Genomic DNA, 13,833 nt, shown 5'->3' with positions numbered 1-13,833 from the left:
CGAGCCAGCGAGCGATCACCACACCATATATATCATCAGTTCACACACCAACTAGCTACAGAGCCAGCCACACATACGCCAACAGCTAATCCCTTCTTCTTCCTTCCCGCGATCGGTGAGCTCTGATCGCCATGGGCAGCGTCGCCGCCGCCGTGCAGGATGACTCCACGTCGCCGTCGGAGCTGGAGGCGGCGTTCCTCGAGCGGTGCGCGGCGTCGGGCGACGCGGCCTACGGCGAGCTGAGGGAGCTGTTGTCCCGCCTCCACGACCCGGCCACGAGGCAGGAGGCCAGGATCTTTCTCACCGGGCTCCGCCGCCGCTCCTGCTCCGACCCCGGCGGCGAGGAAGGATTCTTCCGGCGGTACGGGTTCTGCGTCCGGGAGCTGCTGCTCCACGACTCACGCTGCGGCCTCCCCATCACCACCCTCTCCTCAGGTACACCACCTCCTCTCAAACAAGCATCAAATTACCCACCCATCTCTCTCTCTCTCTCTCTCTCTCTCCGTCGATCATTCTCAACCACGCATCAAATGATCCGCACATCTCTCTCTCCGCCGATCGATGGATCGATCGATCATTCTCAACTAAGAAGAGAGCTAGTGAGGAATATTTCCTGTCCTTTTTATTTGTGTGTGTAGTATATTTATGTCTGGCCGTATGCATCGATTGATGCAGAGACCGAGGGTTTAACCTCTTTTTCAAAAAAGAGAGTATATTTATGTATGTTCTGTTCTTGCTGTCATTGTCTGATGACGATTAGAGGAAGGCCTAGCGAGGAATATGGATTTTTCTATGCATGTTAACAGCACCTAACCACAGCTTAAGCTAGACGGAGTCAAGTCAACCTCCAAGCCTTTACATTAGAAAATTGAGGGTTTCTTTTCTTTTTGAGGAACATTAGAAAACTGAGGTAGCACTAATTTCCACATGATCTACCTACTGTATTTTGGCTTGGTTTACGCCAAAAAAGAGAGGAGAAATACACCATCTTTATCTCTGCAAAAATACAACCACATTGCGATCGACAAGTACACCATCTTTATCTGTTTCTGGTGGATTTTCTGAGAGATTTTGAGAGTGTGGAGATATTTTTTTTGGGGGGGGGGGGGGTGGGGGGGGGGGCTTTGTTTTTAAATTTTAGTGGAGGTTGCATTGCAAACGTCTGGTCAATCAAAAAAGATTGGGCCAGGGACAGACAAAGACAGCTGCAGCCCGTCACATTTCTGAGGCCCACGGGAAACCCCAGTTGTCCTGCCAAGCTTGAGCTGACCCCTAAAGAAAAGGACAGCAAAAAGCTTCATTGGATTGTCCACTACAAAGAGCTTTAGTTATGGTGGATACTGAAAAATTGCATAAACTTATTAGAAACAAATCACTGCTAAATAATATCTTTTTCTTAACGAAGAATCAAGTAGACATAAAAATGTTTGACCCACACATATTTCAAAAACCATGTATTTTAGAGCATAAGATGCGCTCCTTAATTATTGTCATATACCTAGCGTGCCAATATTTAGAGGACATACACGTGGAGTAAATGCATTCTAGAATGTCACTATTATTATTTATTAAACATACACGTGGGTAACACTTTAAATTTCATCATTGTGGGGGCAAATATAGCAACATCTGATCTGGACGCGAAATGATTTTATCCACTTTATGCTAGGCTAGGATATACTGTTTGAGAATCAAATTAAAGGAGCATTGTTTCCTCGCAAAAGAATTTAGAAATTAAAAATAAAATAATAATGAATTAAACTACGTCCTGGTCGCTGAAAAAACGAGAGAGAAAACAAATATCCCGAAAGAAAATAGTGATTATTTTTGCAAATAACTAGATAGTGACTTTGAAATTCTTTGTTTGAGTGAATAGATAGTGACTTTGAACTGATATTACAGAATCTTAGTGAAGCTACGTACATTGTGATCGAGCTGTCTTTTTTTTGAGCTTTTTTCAGAAAATTTCTTTTAGTTTTTATAGGGGAAAATTTTCTTTTAGGTGATGCACTCCACACGAATGGGTCAATCTCAAGATTAGGCCAGCGATTGATACAGACAGGTTCGGCCCATCATATCTTTGTGGCCCACGGCCATGAACTATCATCTACAGTAGCTTCCCACATGGGGAAAAGTGGTATAATTTGTACTACTACTTAATGATTTTTTGCCGTACAAATCTAGAGTGCACACACGTTGGCTTAAAGTTCAACGTCACTGCTACAAAAATGGCTTCTACAAAATGTAAAAAAACGGTTGATGCAAAAAAATGTGAAAAATGGTTGATGAAAAATGTCCATGAGTTAATAAGATGTATTTCACACGTGGAGAACACTCCTCATTAATATATTTTTGGTTTGTGAATGTTGACACTGGGACAATTATATTATTGAATTCGTCAAGGGTGAAAATGAAAAGGAAGAAGCGAACTATAAAATTGCCTATCTATCCCTCTCTCGGTCAAATTATCCATCTATCTATCTCTCGACCAATCGGTCCTTCTTAACAAACAAGCTATCAACTGAGAAGAATTTCCATCTTTTATTTGTCTATATGTGTTTGTTTTGTCTTTGCTATCATAGTCGGTGACAATGAGAGTCCATGGCCCGGTGATGGATTTTTTTTCTATCCATGCTACTAACAACTAACCAAAACCTTCTAGGCGAGCCAACCTTCAAGTCTTACTTGCAGTTTTTGCGATAAGTACTCATGGTGTGTCACAAAAAAATATAGTTATTTTTCACAAGTAAATTGTTGTCATACGTATTGTGTACCAAGAATAAGAATTTGCATAAACTGGCCTCAAAACATTTCCCTGCTAAATTATATGTATAAAATCTTGTGGAACGTCGACATAATTTGGGCAGCTCTCATTTTTTTCAAAAGAAATCAGATGGATATTCAAGAATTCTATAATTATCAAAATGAAAACGACAATGAAGCACGTGAGATGCACGGTAGTGAACTAGTTGTTTTTTTAGCATAAGGGGGGTTGTTTAATTATTGGTTGTGTAGCCAGCATGCACGTGACTTGCGAAGTTAACGTTATCTACAATGTCACTGCTATACCGAAATCAACACATTGTTGCGTATAATGGGGCCATGTGTTAATTAGGTACGCTTCACATGTGGAAAACACTGTTAGCTTCATTGTTGTGGGGATAAATATGACGACATATGATGTAGAAGACAAATGATATTATCCACATAAGTGAGTTGTCAATTGTCATACATGTAGCTTACCAAGTTAATGCATGCTAACATGTCATTGTTATAGATGGTCTATTCAAGTCAACGCGTTATTGCGTGTAACGGGGCCATGTGTCGACTAGGTACACTTCACACGTGAAAAAAACGCCATTAATTTTGATTGTCAAATATAGCAACATACACTCAATAATTCTATCCGCATACATGGTTCATCAATAGTCATGCATCAACTCTTGATTACCTTTGGAATCAAGATAAACACATGAGGCAGATCATTCATAATTTTTCTGAGTGAAAGATAACTATTCACATTAAATTTAATCAATTTTCTCAGGAAAAATTAAATGTGTACCTTAGTTAGTGGTTCATGGCAAGTCAAAGTTGAAATTATTTCTTGCCCCATCTGCTACTCATTTGACAGCAATGGCGGCGAAGACAAGAAAGAAGTCATGAAACTCCCATGCACCGCACATGGGTATTGAAAAATGATGTCATATATACATCTTTACAGCATTTTCGCCATCAGAAACAAAAAGTCATGGATCGAGTTCACGTGGGCGTCCATTTTCTCCATCGAAAAATATAACTCGTGGGAGCAAAAGTCACACACCAATAATACATATACATACCATATGTTAGAAGATCCATATATATAATGATCCGCGGAATTCGAGGAAGAAAGTGCAAAATGAAAGATAAGAGAAAGCTATGTAGCACCAACTTTGTGGCTCACCTAACCCACAATCATCATGTGGTTTCAATGTTTTCAAAAGCCATGGCCTCGTCCCCTCAAAAAAAAAAAGCCATGGCCTCGTAATAATAATTACAGCAGCATTATTGCGCTAAAAATATCCATAGCCGCATGATAAATTTGAAATTTGAAATAAATATTATTGTAATGTTGAAAAGAAGAAAAAAACCATTTGCAGCCTCAGAAAACTCTCGAGCAAAAATGAGTTGCTGCTGGTGTCACAGGATCTCCGAGTAAATAGGAACTGACGGTTGTGCCCTCGTCGTCCACGGCGACGACGTCTAGTCCCTTCGCCCCGCCTCCACGGGCCCCTATATATCCAGCCGGCCTCCTCTCCGCCATTGCTGTCCACCTCATTGACCTCACACCTCACCTCCTGCTCCTCCCACTCCCGCTCGAACCTCGCATCCAGAGCCATCCGGCCCGGTCCGTCGAGGGGAATGGCTGCGGCGGCGGCGGACGTGGAGGCGTTCCTGGCGACGTGCGCGGCGTCGGGCGACGCGGCGTACGGCGCCGCCAAGGCCGTGCTGGAGCGGCTCGACGCGCCGGCCACGCGCGCCGAGGCCAGGCGGCTCCTGGGCGCCGTGCGACGGCGCTTCGCCGCCGGTGGCCCCGCGGCCGGCCTCGAGTGCTTCCGCACCTTCCACTTCCGCATCCACGACGTCGTGCTCGACCCCCACCTCCAAGGTCCCTCCTTTTTCCTCCCCCCACCCGCACAGGAAAAAATATATTGTAAATCTGCCGCCATTGGTGGGTTCGGCGGTCTCGGCGCCGGAATCTCGCGGCCCGGTGGGCAATCACGGCTCGATCCGGTTACCGCCGCCGGAAATCCCAGTTTCTTGGCAAGATATTTTTCCCCTGTTTTTATTATTAGGGTGTGTCTAGGGCACATCTAGATGTGCTCTAGTTATTGCACATCCAAGTGAGTGAATCAAGCATAAAGAGAAAAAGAAAAAAGAAAAAGGAAATATCCACACGAATCTCAACGTAAGATCAATGACATAGGACTTAGATGTGCAATACTTATAGCACATCTAGATGTGCTTTAGCAAAACTGTTATTATTATTAGTGACTACTCCTAAGTAGGAGTAGATTGTTGCGCTGCCACCGCTTGCTAAGTGCAGTGCTATCATCAGCAATAGGCTAACAAAAAACAAATAAAGCAAGGATCCAGTTTTGCCAAGAATCCGATTATCCACCCACCCATTGGGGAGGGAGGAGAGGATAACATTATTACATTACTTAAACAGCACACACGACAACGATCTTGTTTGTTTGTTGCCATGCCTATCGGATCCTTTGGGAAACCGTGTAGCCCATGTGGCCACTGGCCACCACTGCCTCATACAGTTGACTGCTGTAAGCTTAGCCTTAGGTGTCCCTGGGAGGATTCGGTCCCCATGCTCTTCATCCGGGGAGCAGCTTGCCTCGGTTAATTTGGACACTCTCCGTTTGTCCCTTTTATCAAGTGGGAAATGCTTTTCTCCATCCGTGTTCCGGTTCAGGATTTGCTGCTGGATAATAATCTTAATGGATTGTGACGTGCCTCCTTGCACGGGGCTTTGATTTGATAGTATATCTCACGGAATCGGCGGTCTGGGAGCCGGAATCTCGCGGTCCGGTGGAAAATTACGGGCTCGATCCGGTTACTGCCGTCAGTAATTTTTGTTCTTGCTGTCAGTAAATTGGTTCGGTGATAAAGCATTTGCCTAGCTCAGTTGATACTACTTATTAAATTGTCATTATTGGCAGCTCAGTGGAGAGTATTATTGTGTTATCGCCATACTAGCAAACACACCGAAGATCTGACTTTGTGTGCCCAGTGACTGAGACACCAATTGGAAGGAAAACGATTACATTATTGATTAAATAACAAGGGCACAACTATGTGTGGATTGTATAGTATATAGCACAAAAGCATCTCGTTTGTTGCGATGTGTATGGGATATTTCAGAATCGGCGTATCCTGTGATTGCGCTGGAGTGCTGACTATGTGGCCGTTGCGTGATGTTGTTCGCTGCTGCAAGCTAGTGTAAAGTGTCCCTGGAAGGATATACTATACATCTATATTTATGTATGTACAATGATTCGGTCCCCATGCTCCTTATCCAGGGAGCAGCTTGTCTCGGTTGCTGAGTAATTTAGGCTGTCCGTGTGGCTCTTTTATCAAATGGGAAATGCCTTTCTTCATCTGTGTGACATGTTTCGGTTCAGGATTTGCTGTTGGACAATCTTAAGTTAATATATCTGATCCTGGGCACCTTTTTGAGAGATTCCTCAATCATTAAGTATATAATATATACATGTACAATTTAGAAACAGGGAGACATTTTTTAATAGGTCAGAATTCAAATTGAGTCAGACCTAAGAACTACTGGGGAATTGGGGATGGTTAGCTAGTTGCATTCAGATATATGGCTTCAGTTGGACCACATTGGTCTGTTCAACACTTACTAACTTATTGGCTTGTGGAGGTATGATAAAAAGATTAAGGGAAACACATATGAGATTAGAACAGCCTGAGGCATTGGCGAAATGATTCATTTAAAGGAGTATTTTGATGGCCTTACTCCTAGACATTTCTACTGCATGTTAGAATTTAGAAGAGAAAGGTTATCCATTTTTCTATTTATTTGGCAGAACAAACCTGCCCACCACCTCCTATCATAGTAAGAATAAAAACATGACAGTTGAACCTGAGATACTTATTGCCATAACCACTAAAATATAGCATACATACAACATGTCTCTAGTTAATTAATATTGTATATAGATTGACGTAGCCTTTGCACTGGAACAGCTATGATTTTACAAGATTCTCAATTACCTGAAGTCTGGACCTGACACGATTGTTAATGTTTTTGTGTATAAGTTGTCGTCTTTAGTTGGCACACTAGTAAAAGCTTTCCCAGTTCACTATGCATTAACTTTTTCCTTAGCAAGCATCTATTGTTTGGTTTTCATATCTTGACAAATTTATCAATTGCTTCTAGGGTTCCAACAAAGAAAGAAGCTAACAATGATGGAGATACCCAGCATTTTTATTCCAGAAGATTGGTCATTCACTTTCTATGAGGGTCTCAATCGGCACCCAGATTCCATCTTCAGGGATAAGACAGTGGCAGAGCTGGGATGTGGCAATGGTTGGATATCCATTGCACTTGCAGAGAAGTGGTGCCCTTCGAAGGTTGGTACCTCATGTTCTGTGGATATTTATCGTATCTTCTTTGTTGCAATAGTGGGACCTCTAGCAGTTAGAAAATTACTCAGGTCACTTAATATAAAACTTTAGGCGCGTGCCAGTCTGCTGGTGGTCTAATTTGCTTGGTATACCTGGTAAAATAATACCTGTTGAGCATATTGCTTTCAAACTTTGAGCAAGGCACTACCACTACATATTATTTCTACGATGCTGAACAATCGCTCTCCTTTGAAAGGAAGAAAAACAAGAATGACATGCTCCTTAGTAGTTTGAGCCACACATATAAGTGAATCAAATTAGTTTGCAGTCAGCTTGAGATTAACTTACTTGAGCATTATTTGTTCTTTTGAAGGTCTATGGTTTGGATATAAACCCAAGAGCTATCAAGATTGCATGGATAAATCTTTACTTGAATGCACTAGACGATGATGGTCTCCCAATCTACGACGCAGAGGGGAAAACATTGCTTGACAGAGTTGAATTCTATGAATCTGATCTTCTTTCTTACTGTAGAGATAACAAGATAGAACTTGATCGCATTGTGGGATGCATACCACAGGTATGGTCAGGTTTTACCAATTTTTTGTGAAAGGGCATTATAGTCGATCAGAACTTAACGAAAATGCCCTTAATGTCTGCCTTTCAGATTCTTAACCCCAATCCAGAGGCGATGTCAAAGATTGTAACTGAAAATTCAAGTGAGGAGTTCTTGTACTCATTGAGCAACTACTGTGCTCTTCAGGTAAGTTGAGATATGTCTTCTATTTAAACTTGAGCCATTCAGTTTACCTGTTACTAAATGGTTACTCATGTCAGAGTCCCCAAATCTATTTATTTTTTCTCAAACAACAAAAGGAAAAGAAAACTTCTAAATTGTATCCCATGCAAGGACTTTTGGATCGATGAAACATATAGTTTTGGAAGTCTACTTAGCAATGTTTGCTCATAATCTGCTTACAAAATATGCGTTTGAGCATTTATTTTTCCTTCTAAGCATGTGGTCCTACCTTTACATAAGAAAATGAAGTTTTGGTAGAAATAATGTATGCTTTGCTTTGTACTTACGACATGGTTCCACCAGTATAATCAATTTAACTCTAGGTAGTTAGGAACCTAGGATAGAGAGCACTAGCAGTATATAATATATATTGATAGGGGTTAGCAGACCAAATCCTGGGTACTAGGATTACTTGTTTCGGTAGTAATCTGTAATAGAATTCCACCTCAAGTTCCACCTATTGCATAATTTTTGGTCTTACAACCTGTATGGACAAACACGGTCAGCACCCCAGTCTTTCCTATAAAAAATGGCTGATGGAATATGGAAATTATTAGCAGCACTTTTAGCCTGTTAAAATTTTCCTTTCCTAAAAGAATTACAATTCTTATGCCATGATGTTACACTGCATTACTCAAGTCAATATTTGTTACTATGGCTGATTGTACTGTTGTAGCTTCCTATTGTTAATTTTGTTTGCTTGTGAACTTACTGCATCCAGGGCTTTGTTGAGGACCAATTTGGCCTCGGGTTGATTGCTCGTGCTGTTGAAGAAGGGATATCTGTGATAAAGCCTAGTGGTCTTATGGTATTCAACATGGGAGGCCGGCCAGGACAAGGTGTCTGTGAGCGCCTATTTCTACGCCGTGGATTTCGCATCAATAAGCTCTGGCAAACAAAAATTATGCAGGTAATGATGCTTTGACAAACTAATCAGTGTTTTTCATGCAAGCATTATATCCTGGTTAGGAGAAATATGCTCTTCATGTTGCATACAATATTTAGCTGGGCCTAGAATTTTCATCTACTCCTAGCTTACATTTTTATATTACAAGGCCATTTTTTGTTAAGGATCATTACCAACTAGTTGGGTCTTTGCAGGCTGCCGACACAGACATCTCTGCTTTAGTTGAAATTGAGAAAAATAGCCGACATCGATTCGAGTTCTTTATGGATCTTGTTGGGGATCAGCCTGTGTGTGCACGCACAGCATGGGCATACATGAAATCCGGTGGCCGCATTTCACATGCTTTGTCTGTGTATAGCTGTCAACTTCGCCAGCCCAACCAGGTACCTATGCTCTCTGATTACATTTGTTAAAACAATAATATAATGGCAGGAATAGTACTAATTTGGAGAATTTCAGGTGAAGAAAATATTTGAGTTCCTTAAAGACGGATTCCATGAAGTCAGCAGCTCCCTCGATTTGTCCTTCGATGACGATTCTGTTGCTGATGAAAAAATTCCTTTCCTAGCATACCTAGCTAGTTTCTTGCAAGAGAACACATCTAATCCTTGTGAGCCTCCAGCTGGATGTTTAAATTTCCGGAATCTTGTTGCTGGATTTATGAAGAGTTACCACCACATCCCGTTAACTCCTGACGTAAGACTTGGTGTTTATTCCTGTGCAATTATGTTTGCTTACTAGAAATTCACAAGATCAACCTATTTGGTGCTTCTCACTTATGCTTCATGTGACACTCCTTTTTCTTTGCTGGTGCAACAGAATGTTGTTGTGTTCCCATCCCGTGCTGTTGCTATAGAAAATGCTCTTCGATTGTTCTCACCGGGACTTGCAATTGTTGATGAACACCTAACCAGACACTTGCCCAAGCAATGGTTAACATCTTTAGCAATTGAGGTACTTCAATCAATCCTCCCTTCCTCTTTCTGTGTGTTTGGAACTGTGGAAATACATGTCTGTTCTGTGAAGAAAAAGTTATGCTGACAAGAATTTTGATGTTATTGCCCCTCTTTTAAATTTCAGGAAAGTAACCATGCTAAAGACACAGTAACTGTAATAGAAGCACCACGCCAATCAGATCTGCTGATTGAGTTGATCAGGAAACTGAAGCCTCAGGTTGTTGTTACTGGCATGGCTCAGTTTGAGGCTATCACCAGTGCTGCTTTCGTGAACTTATTAAGCGTAACGAAAGATGTTGGTTCCCGATTATTACTAGATATTTCAGAACATCTGGAATTGTCTAGTCTGCCAAGCTCAAATGGTGTATTGAAATATCTTGCTGGGAAGACCCTGCCTTCACATGCTGCTATATTGTGTGGCTTAGTAAAGAATCAGGTGCGTGTAACTTTATCACAGCGATTAATGTCCATTGATTCACATATTATGTTATATCCATCCGCCTGGAACTGTAATTGAACTTTTTGTGCATTCTTATATTTACTTTAGAAACACTGTTTAAATGTACTCATTTGTGTTTGCTTCATCTTACTTGCAGGTTTATTCTGATCTGGAAGTTGCTTTTGCTATTTCTGAAGATCCAACTGTTTATAAGGCGTTGTCACAGACTATTGAGCTATTGGAAGGACATACTTCTGTGATCAGCCAGCACTATTATGGTTGTCTTTTCCATGAGCTGCTGGCATTTCAAATTGGTGACCGGCATCCACAACAAGAGGTAAACATGGCTTGCCTCTTCCAGTTCTCCATCTCACTCAGTTCTGAGCACAAGATGTCGAATGGCCTGTTTAAGTGGACACTCCCCTCAGCACGGGAAAGCTAGTCCATGAATTTGGATTAGTGCCCTCTTAGCTGGGTACTATGATTACGCCACAATGAGCTCCTCAGTATGTTTGGTTTATGTCTTCATCTTTTCCCTCTAATTTTTCGTTGCTCTTTTTCAGAGAGAACCTGCAGAAGCAATCTCTAAGGAGATGATAGGGTTTTCAAGTTCAGCTATGTCCACCCTAGAAGGAGCTGAGCTTTTCGTTCCTGGTTCCAAGGAATCTGGTGTCATACATATGGATCTGGATCGCAGCTTCTTGCCAGTACCTTCTGCAGTAAACGCCTCCATTTTTGAAAGTTTTGTTCGTCAGAACATCACTGATTCTGAAACCGATGTCCGTTCCAGCATCCAGCAGCTGGTGAAAGATAGCTATGGTTTTGCAGCAGACAGTGGTTCTGAAATTATATACGGGAACACCTGTCTTGCACTCTTCAACAAGCTTGTTCTTTGCTGCATGCAAGAACAGGGCACCTTGCTTTTCCCCTTGGGCACCAACGGGCATTATGTCAACGCAGCAAAGTTTGTGAATGCAACTACCTTGACTATTCCAACAAAGGCAGATTCAGGCTTCAAGATCGAACCAAGTGCCCTAGCCGACACACTAGAGAAGGTGTCTCAGCCGTGGGTCTATATTTCTGGTCCCACAGTTAACCCTACTGGCTTTCTGTACAGTGATGATGATATAGCACAGTTGCTATCTGTCTGTGCGAAATACGGAGCTAGGGTACTGATAGATACCTCCTCCTCTGGTCTGGAGTTCCAAGCCACTGGCTGTAGCCAATGGAATTTGGAAAAATGTCTTTCTCATGTGAAGTCTTCAAAGCCCTCGTTCTCTGTTGTCCTGCTCGGAGAGCTGTCCTTTGAGCTGACCACGGCCGGGCTTGACTTTGGGTTTCTGATCATGAGCGACTCGTTCTTGGTTGACACATTTTACAGTTTCCCAAGCTTGAGTCGACCACACAGCACGTTGAAGTACACTTTCAGGAAACTGTTGGGCCTTAAGAACCAGAAGGATCAGCATTTTTCTGATCTCATCGTTGAGCAGAAGGAGACGCTGAAGAATCGTGCTGATCACCTGATCAAGGTTAGCCTTTTGCGATATTCTGTGCTGTCCTCTCAATTTTCTTCCGCTCATCAGCTCTTCCCCCTTTAGTTTGTACATAAAAAATTGGTAGAAACCTTAGGCTAGTCTGAGTTTCTTGAGTTCTCAGCAGTAAATGCGTCAAACAGTTGGACATACAAAATGTTAAACTGCAACTAGCTTTTTTTTAGAAAAGGAGGATGACCCCCGGCCTCTGCATAAACTGCAACTAGCTAGACACTTACAGTCTTGGACATACTTTTGCAGCTGTAAGAACTGATTTCGCTAGGCATTTCTGACATATTCTTCTCTTGTTTTATTTTCCTGTGATGTGATGAACAGACACTTGAGAGCTGTGGCTGGGACGCCACGGGCTGCCATGGAGGCATCTCGATGCTGGCGAAGCCAACCGCCTACATTGGCAAATCGCTCAAGGTGGACGGCTTCGAGGGCAAGCTCGACGGCCACAACATCAGGGAAGCCCTCCTGAGGTCCACTGGGCTGTGCATAAGCAGCAGCGCCTGGACCGGGGTGCCAGACTACTGCCGGTTCAGCTTCGCTTTGGAGAGTAGCGAGTTTGACCGGGCGATGGAGTGCATCGCCCGGTTCAGGGAGCTGGTCCTGGGAGGCAGTCCTCAGGTGAATGGTAGCAACTAGGATTGTTGGGGTGGGTCAAATGGGTGAAGAAAAACTGTAAAACCTGAAGAGATGAGATGTAACCAACTCTTATCTTTCTTTACCTGTTTGAAATACTTTGTTTCAAATCGAAATGGAATAAAAACACGTAATCTCTGATGTAAATGTATTTGGCTATTGGCTTCTTGTGCTCTGAAGAATGTACTGCATGTTTACTTTTAATCAGAAGATGATTTGTTTTGTACCTTTTTCTTTCAGCGTAGTGGTGTTGGATATAATTAACCAAAGAAAAAGGAAGACCTGTAGGTACATCTTTTTACTTGTTTGATGAAGAACATAGCAATAGTTTTTGAAAAACTCAAAAACAACTTCAGAGTACGACCGTTGTGTTGCAGAGTTAAAAAAGGACCACCGTGTCCCATTTCGATTTTTGATTTAACGAATTGGGAAAAATGACATTTTTGTTTGAAATGAAGAAAAAAGAACAGTAAAAACTTTTGAAGTTATAATCCATTGAGTTTTGACGGGATACAAACCTGCAGCACAATGTGACGCGGGTTGAATTTCTCATTATGTTGTTTACATGATAAGACTTTAGCCTTTATGTCTGTAACCTTTTTCAGATGGAATGAAATGAACCAGAATGACACCCAACTATGATGGAGCTGAGCTCATCAGAGAAAGTGTTGTTTAGCTGAAAGTGACATTCTGCTCCCAGGTTCAAATGCAGCCGGGTGAACAGTGAATTTTGAAAAATAATAATATGAAAAATCAAACAATTCCGAAATTCTTTAGACAAACATTATTGAGTGTTCTCCCTACTGATGATTTTTTGTAAAGAGATCACGTTCATGATGGTTTGGTAAAAATAACAAAACAAGCAGCCCAAAATTACTGCTTCAAAAACTGATTTTTTTTTCAGAGTACCGATTTTGAATATTTTTTTTATCTTGAGCACATTGAATGTTATATTTTCACGAAATTTTACGGGAGTAATGTTGGAAATATGCCCTAGAGGCAATAATAAATTAGTTATTATTATATTTCCTTGTTCATGATAATCGTTTATTATCCATGCTAGAATTGTATTGATAGGAAACTCAGATACATGTGTGGATACATAGACAACACCATGTCCCTAGTAAGCCTCTAGTTGACTAGCTCGTTGATCAATAGATGGTTACGGTTTCCTGACCATGGACATTGGATGTCGTTGATAACGGGATCACATCATTGGGAGAATGATGTGATGGACAAGACCCAATTCTAAGCCTAGCACAAAGATCGTGTAGTTCGTATGCTAAAGCTTTTCTAATGTCAAGTATCATTTCCTTAGACCATGAGATTGTGCAACTCCCGGATACCGTAGGAATACTTTGGGTGTGCCAAACGTCACAAGGTAACTGGGTGGCTATAAAGGTACACTA

The 13,833-nt window shown here is 41.8% G+C and overlaps 1 protein-coding gene across 2 annotated transcripts; it reads left to right on the top strand.

Moving 5' to 3' along the window:
* Positions 1 to 12,571, top strand: MMT (methionine S-methyltransferase). Of its 2 annotated transcripts, none has more exons than XM_048705303.2 (12): positions 1 to 435; positions 6,956 to 7,149; positions 7,517 to 7,723; positions 7,811 to 7,906; positions 8,664 to 8,852; positions 9,044 to 9,232; positions 9,309 to 9,545; positions 9,669 to 9,803; positions 9,930 to 10,241; positions 10,402 to 10,581; positions 10,808 to 11,773; positions 12,113 to 12,571. In XM_048705303.2, the coding sequence occupies exons 1-12, from the start codon at positions 132 to 134 to the stop codon at positions 12,425 to 12,427; spliced, it is 3,324 nt and encodes a 1,107-aa protein (XP_048561260.1). In that variant the 5' UTR covers positions 1 to 131; the 3' UTR covers positions 12,428 to 12,571. The 2 variants fall into 2 exon arrangements, with proteins under 2 accessions (XP_048561260.1, XP_048561267.1); XM_048705310.2 differs by lacking the exon at positions 1 to 435 and adding an exon at positions 4,253 to 4,648.
* Positions 12,572 to 13,833: the final 1,262 nt, after the last annotated feature.

The sequence above is a fragment of the Triticum urartu genome, chromosome 1A (genome assembly GCF_056163025.1).
Source record: "Triticum urartu cultivar PI428250 chromosome 1A, HENAU_Tu73, whole genome shotgun sequence".
NCBI classification, from domain to species: Eukaryota; Viridiplantae; Streptophyta; class Magnoliopsida; order Poales; family Poaceae; genus Triticum; species Triticum urartu.
This window is presented reverse-complemented; position numbering and strand designations above follow the sequence as displayed.

Excerpts from the sequence above, each read along its gene's own strand:
- MMT (XM_048705303.2), top strand. The coding sequence starts at position 132 with ATGGGCAGCGTCGCCGCCGCCGTGCAGGATGACTCCACGTCGCCGTCG. Across the intron at positions 8,853-9,043 it reads GGCAAACAAAAATTATGCAG|GCTGCCGACACAGACATCTC; the intron begins GTAATGATGCTT and ends GGGTCTTTGCAG. Across the intron at positions 9,804-9,929 it reads TAACATCTTTAGCAATTGAG|GAAAGTAACCATGCTAAAGA; the intron begins GTACTTCAATCA and ends TTTAAATTTCAG.